This window comes from Hippoglossus hippoglossus, chromosome 21 (genome assembly GCF_009819705.1).
Source record: "Hippoglossus hippoglossus isolate fHipHip1 chromosome 21, fHipHip1.pri, whole genome shotgun sequence".
Classification (NCBI taxonomy): domain Eukaryota; kingdom Metazoa; phylum Chordata; class Actinopteri; order Pleuronectiformes; family Pleuronectidae; genus Hippoglossus; species Hippoglossus hippoglossus.
In genome coordinates, this window is record NC_047171.1 from 6,216,377 (window position 1) to 6,231,161 (window position 14,785).

Here is a 14,785-nt window from a genome sequence, read left to right on the forward strand (position 1 = left end):
CTGTGTGTGTGTGTGTGTGTGTGTGTGTGTATTTGGATGGCATGAGCTGGCATGCAAACGCTTTCATTCATCTAGGTTGTGAGTACTTCCTATATGAATATGTATGTGTGCATGTGGTGTATCAGTGTGTGTCTGGTGAGCTGGCATGCAGATGTCTTCTTCCCTCAGACCTGTCAATGCCAATGGGCTATTTGTTGAATCAAACCCAGAATTACTCCCCTACCTCCCTCCACCAATCTCTAACACACACACTTTACAAAACTTCGATTCCACCTCAGTGTCGTAGGAGTGGGAAGCAACATTTTCAGCCCTTGCAACAGAAACACAGCAGGGATTTCCCTTAATGACAAAGTCCCCATTCAGCCGAATTACTGCTGACACATGAAATTAAGTTGTCACAAGAAAATCACCCCTTTAGCTACCCAACTGCAATTTGCTAAAAGCTGCCACAACCGTGTGCATGAGGGAAATCTACCTACTAATTCCACAATTTATCGAATTCACACTGAATGTGTGTTCATAGTGGTCATGGGAAGGGCAGTGCTGAGTTTGGTGCGATTTGGACACACGATACGTTCAATATTAATAAACAAATTGAATAAACAAGCAATCAGTGGTCGGTGTGTGTGAGAGTTGTGTTGGGGGGGTGGGGGGGGGGGGGTGCAGCGTGTTGCAACAGTCGGTCCACAGACCCAGTCAAACCTTCTTCTAAACCACAGCAACGGTGGGTAACTGGGTCAAACCTCGGGTCAAAAATCGGCACCAGATCAATTTGATGATTTGTTTGTTTTCATTTCACCATATGGGACCGAAACACAGGCACAGGGGCAGCGGGTACTGATCTCATGGAACAACAACATACAGAGAGTCATATTCTGTAAGACCACAACGTTTGTATTAATAATGCATATAATATACTGTAAATACGAATAGAAAATTTCCCCTTCAATAGTAAGTGAGCAGAGAATTCGGATTATTTGATTGCTGAAAAAAGTCCTTGTATTCATGTCTTTCATCAAGTCAACCACACAGTTATCGTTTTTAATCCCTCAAAAATGCTGATATGTGTTCTGTATTAATACAGATGTATCTTATGAATCATGTCATTTGTGATTGTATACATATGAAAATAATATACTGTAAATGGGAATAAAAAGTTACGCTTCAAAAGAGCGTAATTAAGGGTTCAGTGTGTAAGATTTAGGTGAAAAAAGTCTGGTGAGGTTTTTACAGGTTTGAAATCATCGAAATTGTACCAATTGTTTTCTTTAACCTAGAATAGTAATATTTAAATACTTTATATTTACATCGGGAGCAGGTCCTCTCTACGGAGGCCGCCATGTTTTTTACAGTAGCCCAGACTGGACAAACTAAACACCTTTTGTGGTTTTATGACAACTGAAGGTACCACAGGTTCTCTTTCACGTTTGGAAGGGGAGGGTGAGGTGAGGGGCATTCAGCTGCAATATGCAACTTCACCACTAGATGTCACTAAATTCTGTACACTTAACCTTGAAGCAGTGTGTACAGATTGGCTATGATCTCTAACATGACTTTGTTACAATGTAGCAACTTTGATCTACATCAAAGGCTTTTTAGAATGTTCAACCATGCATATATTGCACACAATTAAGATACTTGCTCATTTCCTTACCTGTACACCTAAGGGAGACACCTGCAGAGCAGACCTGGACATTTCGACTTTATTTTGCTTTGCAAGTATTTTAGATTTGATCTTCAAAGATGGACCAAAACCCAATGATTGACTTAGAGGAGATGGAGGCCATGATCTTCAGTCCTTTTGACTTTGACTTGCTAATGGAAATTTGTCAGTCAAACAGTATCGACTCTTCTCTTCCTCCTAATGATACCCCTGCTGAGGAGTGGGGCCCCCAGCAGCCTCAGACAGAGTGCCTCATGCCTCTGGGAGGAGAACCGCTCAGCCTGGAGCAGCCAGTCCTGCCTGCGCCTGGATTTCTTGCTGCACAGACCGACTTTCCTCTTCTTCCTCTTTCTGATGCGCTTGCTGAGGTAGGGTTTGGCCCCCAGCAACCTCAGACCGAGTGCTACATGCCTCTGGGTGCAGCACCGCTCAGCCTGGAGCAGCCAGTCCTGCCTGCGCCTGGATATCATGCTGCCCAGACCGACTTTCCTCTTCTTCCTCTTTATGATGCACCTGCTGAGGGAGGGTTTGGCCCCCAGCAGCCTCAGGCCGAGTGGTACATGAGTCTGGGAGCAGCACCGTTCATCCTGCAGCATCCAGTCATGCCTGCCACTGGATTTCATGCTGCACAGACCGGCTTACCTCCTCTTCCTCCTTATTATGCCCCAGCTGAGGAAAGGTTTGGCCCCCAGCAGCCTCAGACAGACAGCTACATGCCTCTGGGAGCAGCACCGTTCAGTCTGCAGCACCCAGTCATGCCTGCCCCTGGACAGGCTCCTCCCATGTACCAGCCACCAACTGTCTTGCAGCAAAACTACATGTACTGCCAGGGAGCTCCTTTTCACCACAGCCAGGTAAAGTATTGATAAGAAACTTTATCAATACCTGTATGACAAAAATTCTTCTTATTCACTTATTAACCAATAATTCATGGAGAGTAGTGATCCTGACTGAGTTCTGGGATATACCACAGAGCAACTATGACACATTAGAAATCGTTGGTTTGTCATCAGGACAGGGATTATTAATACTGGTTTGGGTATAAGTATGTACAGGCTGTGTTTTTAGTCCACAGCAGCTCATTCAAGCAGTTACTGAAACTTTGTGTTTGTGTCTCCAGGTCAACAACGGGCCAGTTGTGAGTCTCCCTCAGGGCAGGGGAGTGGACGGGACTCCTATAGGATACATGTATGTATCTCACACATAAATGCAAACAAACACACACCTGTGAGCCTCTGTCTGTATCTTCAAACCCTCTTCTTCTGTCATCTAATGTGTCTGCCTGATTGTGTCTATACAGAAATGGAGAGATCTGTTATGCGATTACGGGCTATTCAGCTCCTCCTGTCGCTTCTGATGTCTTTGTAATTAACTCCAACGCGCCACAGTAAGTCCACCTGGCTGATTCATCATCTGTGGCTGACCACAACAAAGCCCCACTCAAAATTAAATCACAGTCACCTCATGTGTCTTATATTTATTATCTATCTATGTACCTTTATCCTCGTTTCTTTCCTCAGAGTTTTACACAGCGGAAATTCATGCTCTCCCTCTGTTTTGCTGTTTTCCCATAGAAAGAAAAAGTGTTACACAAAGCCTCACGACGAGAGCAAGCCGTATGTCAAGAGGCCCCCAAACGCTTTCCTGCTATTCCGCATGGAACAGAGGCCACTCGTTGAGGCAGAGCTCCGAAACGCTGAAGGTGCAAGTGTCAACAAAGTCATCGGACAGAGAGTAGGTTTCTTTGCTCTGTATGTTTGGAACTCTTGGTGTCACACAAACTTCACCAGAGTTTAATAAAAGATTTAAAAGCCGTCGCGCACTGTCAAAGACAACACTTCTAAAATCATTCCTCTAACTATAATTCTGTGTGCACTTATGCTTGTGCTTGTGTTGTGTCCACAGTGGAAGTCGATGTCCAAAGAGGAGCAGGCAATATACTATGAATATGCAGAGAGGGAGATGCAGATTCATTTACAGCTTTTCCCTGAGTGGTCAAACCGTGACAATTACGTATGTACTGTGCACTATGCCCACATACAACTCATACATGCTCATATCATTTTACACTCAAGGATGCAACACGGTCACTGCAGCTGATATCACAGTCTGACATGTTTGTCTTTGTGTACAGGGCAAAAAGAGGAAGAGGATAAGGAGGAAGGGTCCAAGTACGACTGAAGATTGTGTGATTTGAACTCTCCAGGGAGTGAGAATCATCTGAAGACCTTCAGCTGTGCTCCGTTTATACGTTTTGTACCTTTTTTTTATTATTTCCTCATTCTGATCCAAGGCAGGTTATCCATCAAGTACAAAATCAACTTGTGTTTTCAAATTTCTCTCTTGACTTTGACATCTGAATAAAATTTTAATCTTGGAACATTTTCAGTTTGTCGTACCTCAAAACACTGTCATCTTTTGTGACATACTCCATCGTAAAATCTCCATCAGCAGGTGGCAGAGTGAAAAATAACGTCCTATAAACCACAATGTAAACAAAGCACCATTTGAGTGAAGATGTTTCAAAAGGGCTCAATGTGCTGCACTGCAGAAGTCCAATACACCTCTGCCTCATGCTTAGGTTTAGTGTGCATTTGTCCATCATTCCTCCAGTATTTGTGACTTTACATCTTCCCAATGAGCACCTTCCAATCATCGCTGGGCCAGATCTGGATCCTCTTAGCTCAATGAAAGCCAGAGGAGGGAGGAGGAGCGAGCGCTGTGATTGGTTGGACTTGTGTAATAAACTGACTTGATGTACAGTCGAACAGAGGCAGAGAGGAAATGCCTGCAGGCGCTGGGCAGAATGTAAACAACAGCAGTTATTAGAAGAATTGTCACAATCACTTCCACATTACACCGCCTGAGGAGTGTGTGTGTGCGTTACTCAATAAAAATCTGTTCACACACTTTCACTTTGGGACTCACTTCCCATGTAATTAAAAAAAAATTGGTCCTCACAGGGTACGAAAAACTTCAAACGTGGGGTTAAGATTTTATGTTAAGGTTTAGGTAACGAGAAGTCAGAAAAGTCTCCAGGGAATTAATTCAAGTCAATGCAAGTGAGTATGCGTGTGTGCGTGTCAGTTAATGTTTCCGAGCAGACATGCCAGCTCCCCTGCATTTATGAGTAACCAATCAGCCTGCATCAGTGCATTCATATATGTGTGTGTGTGTTAGTGCGTGCGTGCGTGTGTGTGTCTGGTGAGTTCTGGGTCACAATAACAGCTGGGGGCTCACTGCCCAGACAGTAAAATGCGATTGGCCGTCATATTCTTGCGGCTGTGTTCGTATTGGCTGAGATATTACTACAGTATCCATAGTAAAAGAGCTGTAAACAGAATCAAGTGCTTTGCATGTGAAGGGCCTAGTTTTTGTTTGTTTGTTTGTTTGTGCAGCCAACCCACAAATAATGATGGGTGTTATACATACACATGAGTTTGTGTTCATGTGTGGGCGGATCAAAGTATATTCTATATTTACTATATTCAGTATTTGATATCCTTTTTTTAATTATAATCCGTACATGTTTGTGTGTAAAACATATAGGAGATATATATACATGCTGCTGTGTTTTAGGATTGTATGCCATGGTAAATATGTGTTTCTGTATCTGCATGTGCGTGTTTCCAGACTGATTAGACTGTTAATCTTTGAGGGGTCGAGTAATTAGGACACCCAGTGAGTGGAGGGGGGCAGTCTCCTCCAACATGCACACACACACACACACACACACACACGCAAACCTTCTCTCTTCTCTCGAAAACACAGACCCAAGTAACAGGCGGGAATGGGTCAGGGACCGCCCCCAAAATATTCAGTCAAGGGGAAAAAGAAGCCGAGACAAGAAAAGAAAAAGCATCATCAAATATGAAAACACCAGAAACACTGGACACTGAAGCTGACTGAAATACGCCACTATCACATAGTATTTATGTTTTTAAGAATGTTATCAGAAAATTAGACGGGTTGAGATTTTGTCTCCCCACATGAATGTTTCCTGTCCCAATATGGAGCTTTTTTCCATCTTTATTCAAGAGGTCTTTCAGGGAACTATAGAGACAAAACACACTGAAATGCTTCATATTAACTGACTCACAGAGTTTCATGTTTGATTATTTGGTGGGTTTTCAAATGTCAAAAAACTACAAAATCAATTCATCAATTTACCAAATCTCTCTCCCTGCCCTCTCTCTATCCCAGGCTACCAGGATGTGAGCACTGACACTGTTGTTGTTTTATGGTCCGGCGGGTGTTAAGCGCAAACGACGGACACACACACACACACAAAATCCCAAAAGGCCTGTGCCAGCAAGTGAGAAACACTGACAACCGCACGTGTTGTGTTAGTAACCTCAGCCCTGTGTGTGTGTGAGTGTGAGTGAGTGTGTGTGTGTGTCTCACACAGGGGAACAGGGCTCAGGACTCAATTAAGCAGGCATGTGTGGAATGCTTTCAGGGGGAACGGGACAAGATGGCTGTGGGGCCAACACTGTGCGCCCCTCTGTCTCCCTCGCCCTTGATCTCAATTGGTCTCGCTTTGGCTGACCCATGGCAGCGTGAAGGGGAGCCATGTCAGCCACACACACACATCTACACGCACACAAAGTGCCATGAAGGGGAGAGATGTCTCGCCTGGACAGTCTAAGGGGCTCTCAAGGGTCCTCAGCTGTGTCTCGTGTCGCTCTCTCTGCGTCTCCCATGACACCAGGGAGATAAATGGGGCTTGGTCACCTAATGAAGCATGCTGACTTGTCTATGAGTAGCTTGTAATACAGTTCCTAATAACCCATTTGTAAAGGTGAAACTCTGCTAAAATCATGCCCCATTCATTTTGAAAATCTGTCCACGTGTAAGAGTCATTTACAGAGATAATGTGCCTCTTGAGAGTCGTGGAAAATATAGACCCTGTAGTGGAGTATCACACTGAGTGAAAACAATGGCACAGAGCCCACTGGCGGCTGAATGGTTACAGCGTGTGCTACATCACTGCAAACGTGCACGGTTTGATTCTGATTGTGCACCTTTGTTGCATTTTCTCTCTCCCCACGTTTCCTGTCTGACTCGTCACTGCTAAGTATCACATGAAGGCAAAATCAACCGAAACTAGAACGACACCCAGTAGAGCACATAACTCTGATTTGGGGTTAGGGTTAGAGGCCAAACAGTGCCCCTTCAATTCCTTAAAAATAGTTGCACGAAATTTAAAACACTCATAGATATTAGTCCGCTAAATATGCCAGATTTTTTTCATCAAGGAACAAAAAAGATTCCCTAAGAAATCAGTGAAATGTTAAAGGTTATTGTGAAATCTTGCTTACAAACTAACAAACCAACAAACAAACAACAGGGACGAGGGGTTGCAAATATAACTATTATTATATATAATATATATTATATAATTATTTACTTTATGTATCTACTTCTTCGTGTTCCAGTGCCTCTCTTGTTGTCAGGTGAAATATTCAAATTCAAAGCCAAAATGTCCATCTTTGGCAGTAACATTAATTAAAATCCTACATGTGGTCCTTTACAATCCTTTTTTAGATGAAACTAGATGAAATGTGATATTCCTATATTTTTTTAACAGTGTTAACCTGTGCAGCAAGAATCTCAACTCTAATACAATTTCCAAAGCTCAAGTGAAAACATGAAGAACAGCACAAGTAGCATCCATTTACCGGTTTTGAAGATTTCGTATCGCAGCGAGAAGCCTGCCCCCTGGTGGGCGTAGTCCGATACGAACTTGATGTGGAGCGAGGGGCCCGACGATATGATTGGTGCGGGGGCGATGTTGCTGCAGTGCTTCCCCAGTAGGTCGGCGGACTCTGAGTTTCCATCGTGGATCTCTACGTAGTCATACCTGCAGAAGAAAAACAAACATTTAAGAATAACGTCTTTCTTCGCTACATATCCAGAACGATTAAATAGATCAGACTGAAATTCAACACCTGCACTATAGACATTCTTAAAAAACCAGGAAATTCTAATTTGAGTTTTTGAAATTGTTAAATCCTCTCCAGCTGCTTTGATTCTGATGTTATTCGTCTTTTTCTTTATTTGTTTTCTTTTCCACCTGGCAGACATTGCACTGGATTTGGCTACAAAAAGGGAAGCAATGAGCAAATTGTTTGCATCTATCAGTGTCTCGAGGGACTCCTGAAAGCAGAGTTCCTATCAGCAGAGGCACGGGTGTCATTACAATTCAAATGAGTCGCGGCAGCCTCATCGACAGTGTACAGATGGCGTAGGAGGACAAGAACCACCTGCAGAAGGCAGCATGGAAAGTGAAACCCTCTTTTTGTAAAGTTCTGTAAATGCACTGTAATTGAGTGATTATATACTCGAGCTGCAATAAGCTTTCACGGCCCACAGAACACCAGTTTATGGATTACACTGCTGCGAATGTGAGATGACATGCTCCCTTTCAGCTTGCATGAGAAAAAAGTGGTGTCACATGTGCAGCAGTGAAAAAGAGCCAAAGAAAAACGATTCACACTCTCACACAACTACGCCGCCTCATTATCTACCTTTTATTCTAATAGTAAATCACAAGTTGGATCATATCTGTAAAGCAACAGAATGCATTGCTTTTAAAAAAAGATCAGCTTGACAAGACTTGTGCAAGAAAATAGATGTAGAAACGAGAAAATCTTGTATATCTTCTACTATAAGGTCTAAGTCAATACACCATATCTAATGGAGCTGTTTGAACTAGGGATGAACCCTCAAACTTGTGATGTGGAACGAATTATTCTAGTTTTCATGTTTGCTCTGGTCTATATCGACAATGTCTGTAACTCAGCCTGGGATTCACATCTTCACACATTTTAAAATGGATTTAAGATGGTTCTGCCATTTCCTGGTTCCATGTTTCTTAGAAAGAAACTGTGTTATTCCATAATCCTTAATTCATGATAAACATGATCATTAAAGGAAGGTATAGACCTCAGTAAGTCCAAATCTAAATGATCATATATGTCACTTGTCCATATATATAAGTATATATCACTTATATTAAACACTTATTACCGCACTTTAATCAGACTTTTCTTTAAATGTTTTGAATGTTTTTTCTATAAAGCACATTTAATGACCTCTGTGTATGATAATGCGCTATACAAATAAATCTGCTTACTTATATATACGTCATTACACATATATTACTATTGCTAAACATCAAACCTTAGTAACAAAAAGTCAACCAGCGACTGTTTTGTTCTTTAAAAGGAAGGAACAGACTTCAGTCTATTTTTATTCCTGTTTTATTCCTGTTTCTTTCATGTTTTCTGACCCCAAATGTTTGGACCTATCTCCAGAGCCACAGCAGGAGTGTTGCCTCTGTGTCTGGATACCAAAGACCCACCTGCCTGCCTCTAAAATAGCTTCCTAGGAATAAATTCCTTGAGCAGCAAGGAGGACAAGACGTTTGATTCCAAGTTAAATGAGTTCAATTTCAACTAGGGAGCGAAGCAACAAACTATCGACGGACTCTGAATCGATCACTTCTGGTCACAGAACTGTGAATTGCTCTGATACTGAGCTTTCTACATTTCTCTAAAGTAATCAGATAATTACGCAAAAACAACTCAGAGTATTTTGTCTCTTCCATACAGAAGTGTGCTTTGGGTGCAACATTAATATACTTTTTTAAAAATACATCATATATAATAAGCCAGTTGACAGAGGACCTCCCGGTGCGTCAACAGATGAAGGTATCATGTACCGCGAGGTGATAAAAGTGAAGCACAGGGTATTGCTCACATTAAAGATACATGAACATATAAAAGGGGTGTTAATCTTTTCACTATTTGTCCGCACGCGTCCAGAGTTATGCGGAACCCAGAAGCCAAAATACACACACACACGATACGCAGGTTTTTTTTTTTCACTTACGAGGAAATCACATTGGCTTGTGTTCATGTCATGGAGACGTGCTCAACCCCAGCCGTTAATCTTGGAACAAACAAAACAAGTCAGAACCCTAGAGTTAGTGGTTTGACAAGTGGGGACCAGCTATTTGTTCTCATGAATAGAGCTCAGCAGTGCGGTTACACAAGTGAAAATCTCGTTCATTTTCTGAACAGAGATTTTGATTATCAGCCATGATGATTTTAACCATCCAAGGTAGACTCACCACAAGCTACGAGATTGTGAAACAACGTTATTTCCTCCTGTAGACGCCAAGAATCCATATCAACTGTATTTTAAGAAAAAAGTGTATTTGCACTGCCAAGGAGAAGTTTTACACAACCCCCCTTCCTCAGGTGTTACCTATCTGATTTGCAGTGTTGGTGTTAGTATAGAAATGGCAGCTACGATCAGATTGTTAGGGGTTAAATTACGTTCGGCCCAGATCTTATACATCTTGTCTTGTGCGGCGTAAAAACGCAGACAACAGGAGTGTATTGGATGACTACTGAGCCCAGTACTAGCTTCACAAACTGCTGCCAAGTACACAGATGAGTCTGTTAGTGTCTTCATAACAGCGGGTGTGTTTTACTCTGACAGGTGAGAACGCTCCCGACATAATGAGGGTTGTACGACACCAGCTCTCCCATCATGTTTTCTGTCTGCTGTGCGTGGAAACTATCACTACAATTACGACCCAAGCTGTCACAGTGCATGTGTGCGTGCGTGTGTGTGTGTGTGTGTGAGTGTGTGCGCGTGTACTTGTCATATTTTCCCATGAGAACGCCGCCTCGTCCCAGCGACAGATTCCTCCTCCTCCTCCTTTCCGAAATGACAACTTTGTTTAACGGCTTTTTGGTATCCGGACAAGATTTTCCTCCTCCTGGCTCACTACTCCTATAATTATTTCTCAGTGTTTCACTTCTCATCACTTTCCCCTTTTTTTCCCCAACCATTCTTTGTCTTCCTACCGATCTCTCTCTCTCTCTCTCTCTCTCTTTCTCCCTCTGCCCCCTTTCCATCTGTAGCTCTCTCTCTAATGTGCTGTCGGGCACATAACCAGTGGCCAGGAGCCAGTGAGTGGGAGACACAGAGGAGGAGGTTGGGGGGGAGAGAATTTTTGAATTTGTGAATATTTGAGTTTAAAAACTGTGTTGTATTAACAGTGCTGATGGGAGAAGGAAAGACAGACAGGCTACAGAGAGAGATCCATTCTAAACACATTTGAAACGGTTCCAGCTCTAATCATAGTGTTTGCTGTATTTCATTTTGTGATTTGATCAGAGCTCACACTGCTACCTGTTAACCAGGCAGACAGTTAGGCTACATGCATACTATTACCTTTTCATTGGGAAAACGCTGCTGGCCCCTGTTTTAGTTTGAAAACTCTGTTGTGTTTTAGTTTGGACAGGCAGCAACAGACTTTACGGTTCACGACGTAGCTTTTGTTTTATTCATCAGGCTCCTGTCACATAAGAAAACAACCAGCCTCGGCCACAAGTGTAGAACGCAACATGGATAATCAATTATAAGTGTTGCTGACCCTGTTGTCTTTGCCAACAGCTGATGTGCAGTAAAATTCTGTATTTTACAATAATACAACATCCTGCGTGTGTAGGAGACGAGATGTTATTTGAGAAATTGGCGACAGTTCCCATGTCCAGCAGGACGCACATGACTTTACACCAGCACACTCACGCCCAGTGTATTTAAATGGTCATGTGATATGTATTTTCAGGCTTGTTAGTATGTAAGAGGAATTAAACTTGTACGGAGCCAAAACTCTGGAGTAAACAGAACGCTATTTTTAAACTAAAGCATAGTAGTGTGGCTGTAGCCTTATTCTCAGAGTGCTGACATCAATCATATAATTATTGTATGATCACAAATCAGCAAACACAATAAACATAGAGACGGGCTAACAGCAGCAGCTGTGCAGCGGGATTGGCCTTGTTAGCATTAAAAGTGACTGATCATAGAGCGGGTTAGAGCCAAGGGAAATTTGGCTGCTGCACTTTACACAGTTACGCAGCTCGTGAGTCAGTGTCAGTGCAGCCTGACACGTCCACTGTTAAAAACCCCGACCTGGCAGCTTTTATCCACTTTGGAGAGCGTTTGAGAAAAAGCGCTCGTTCGTCAGGTGAAGACAAAACGAAGCCAAAAACGATCACAGGGTTGATGCCGTCACAGGGAGAACATGACACTGCACTCGCCTCTGCCAACACCTCCCCTCAGACAGACAGAGACAGGTGTCCCTCCATCGCTCCCCACAGCCCTGCTGCTTGTTCTAAGTCAGCACACACACTCACACACTCACACACACAAGACACCTGCACAAACAAACACACACACACACACCATCCGTCTCTCACGTAAACTACACTGATGCACACACGGAGCCTGCGGCCATGGACTCAGATGGATCTATAGGAGGGTTTGAGGCTCCCAATCTGTCGCTGTGTAGGAGGAACACAGCTCCTAACAAACTGTTTAATCCCATCATCTGTCTCTCTCTCTCCGCTCCCCCAATATATTTCACTGCAGCCAATCAGTGATTTGCCGAGGCTTGCCACAGGGAGGTACAAAAAGCCTGAACCTGTTTCTCCCACACTTTTCCCCAAAATACGCTTGTTAACAAGCTGTGTACTGGGTTTTTATTTTTCCTTGCTCGCATGAAGGGAAATGATGATAAAATAAAATAGTTGTTCCAAAGCCTGCAACACGGGAAGTTAAGGTCGTACAGAAGGATTGAGCGTTCATGGTTTGTGTTGAGTTGTGAAAGTGGAACTGTAGACTAGCAAACATGTGGATGTCAAAGAACTGACATGATGTGAGATTTATGTTTGTGTGCTTTGGGGGTGGGTGGCTCTCTAAAGTCTTTTTTTCTGATGGGAACCAAGAGAGCGGCTGAGATACGGACACTCCTCTCTGCCTGGGTCTTAATTGCCTTTCACACGTTCTCTCTCCCTTTAGGTCAGAGAGGAGTTGTGTTCTTACACCTGCACATTTCTTTCAAACATCGGGGGTGCCCTGAGCCGCAGACAGAGCGTCTGCACTGTAGACACACAAACACACACACGGAAACACAAACACACACTAAAGAAAGCTGACAGCAGGCCAGACTCGCAGTAATGTGTGATCGTTTGGCACAATGTGAAAACCAGAGAGAGAGGATTAAAGTCTCTTCAAACATAAAGGACAAAAGTTGTTAATTCATCCAAATTTGAATTCCTTGGACGTGTTATGTCGTCTTTCTCAATGATCAAGTTTGTGTGGCGAAAGCAGGGAAAGTCTAATCATAATTTGAACTGAACTGAATTGAAACTATACTAAATTTCCAACAGTGTTTTTTGTATTTATTTATAGGGACAACATTCCCTGTGTTTAATTGTTTTTCTTTTTCCCACCATGCCATCATCTCGTGTACTTCTCGCTGCGAGGGAAGTGAAATCATGGGTGGCCCCACACAAACATTTTTATAGGAACTGAAACCGTTTACAAGAAATTACACATGCACCAACTCTCTCCTGCGCCAGTCAACTAATGACACAACGTGATTCAAGCTAAATTCCCATAAAAGGTATTTATGGTGGTTTCCAGGGAAGTAAAGTTGGTCTGTCAGGACAAGAACAATTATAGAGGTGGTAGATTCAGCCAAGCCCTCTGACTAAGATGCTTCGAGCAGCACTGATAATCCCCACAAGGCACGACAGGCTGTAGATCAGGGATTGTTTCTAGTCTTTATCACTTACTCCTACTTCTTGTTCCTGTACATATCCCTGGAGATAAAGGACTTTAAAAGTAGAATGGTGCTCACTAGAGCACATATCCCTGCCGGTCCCCTTATGAAACCACATTTTAATTTTGACTACCTGACAAACAATTGCAGACAAAAACATAACCACCTTGGCTTCTCTCGTGAGTTACTATCACACAATATAAGAAAGCTAATGTCTTAAATAGTGTTCTTTATATTCACATCAACACCTAATCAATGCTGTCAAAGCCGCTGCCACATTTTGATTCAATTAATACAGAAGACCATTAATATCGGATAAAATACCAACATTCACACCGAGCAGCCACGGCCAGTCTGTCACTGAAGTAGTTAATAAAGAGTGTAGAGAGGAGGATGACTGACTTAACTGTTATCAAGTAATAGGCCTATTACTGCCGGACAGTACGTGTGTGTGCGCGTCTGTGTGCGTGTGTGTGTGTGTGTGTGTGTGTGTGTGTGTGTGTGTGTGTGTGCTGCAGCAGTCTCCAGGACAACCAATCGATTCCTCATTATGGCTTTAACACACATTGATCAGGGTCAGTCCTTCACAGACAAACACAGCCAACCATCCCACCCGGCCACACACACACACACACACACACACACACACACACACACACACTTACTGTCATTACAGTTACAAACATTGATCAGACGGACGTTCAGGGCCTCAGGGAGCGTCTGTAAATCAGAGCACTGATATTATCATTATTACATGAGTGTGTCTGTGTGTGAGAGAGAGAGCAAGAGAGAGAGCCGGGGGGCTCTTAAACTATCTTGCCATTGAACAATTAAAAAAATTTCACATTTCTTGGGAACTCAGACAATCTACAACCTGATTTGAAAAAAGCAAGCAACTCTGACATGACCTCTTAACGTTTTTGTTTTTTTGAATCCAGTCAATAGCTATTGACCTAACCCCCCCCCCCCCCCCCCCCCCCCCCTTCCCTGGGTCAAAAACCCCTCTGACACCCACCAGCACCTGGCTTTTGTCCACATTGGGAATGGATTCAATCTGCATTCACACCAGGGTCAAATGACTCTGCAGTAGACACTGGTTTTTATCGGCTCCGGCTCTGATCAGCAGTGATGGAAACGTGTCACCTGGGTCAGTGCGTGAGGTCGCACATGACGCACCAGGGGGAAAAAAGTTAAACTCCACTACTTGTGATGGGAATATGTTTTAAAAAACTGGGTATACCTTCTAATTTTGGTAAATGAGGTATTACTTACAAATGAACAGTTGGGGGACCATAAGCTTTATTCAGGTGAATGTTTTTACTATAATACATTTATTCAGCTGATGGCTTGAATGTGGCTCCTGTGCTGTTTTTGGTAACAGTCTGCATGAGGAAATGTTTGTCTGGACGTATGACTCCCCTGCTGATACACTCACTATGATGCTAATTCAAACATGCAGCAGCTGCTAAATG

The 14,785-nt window shown here is 43.0% G+C and overlaps 2 protein-coding genes across 5 annotated transcripts in view; one reads left to right on the plus strand and one right to left on the minus strand.

Moving 5' to 3' along the window:
* LOC117755210 (neuropilin-2-like) overlaps positions 1–14,785 on the minus strand; it is a 90,780-nt gene that overhangs the window by 55,881 nt on the left and 20,114 nt on the right. For all 4 annotated transcript variants that reach the window (XM_034574799.1, XM_034574796.1, XM_034574798.1 and 1 more), the window contains exon 3: positions 7,345–7,526. In XM_034574799.1, the coding sequence (XP_034430690.1) occupies positions 7,345–7,526 (182 nt within the window). The remainder of the gene's footprint in view (positions 1–7,344; positions 7,527–14,785) is intronic.
* LOC117755213 (transcription factor 7-like 2) lies at positions 3,010–3,915 on the plus strand. Its single transcript, XM_034574803.1, has 3 exons — positions 3,010–3,397; positions 3,569–3,676; positions 3,798–3,915. Exons 1-3 carry the CDS (start codon positions 3,128–3,130, stop codon positions 3,858–3,860), a joined length of 441 nt encoding a protein of 146 aa, XP_034430694.1. The 5' UTR covers positions 3,010–3,127; the 3' UTR covers positions 3,861–3,915.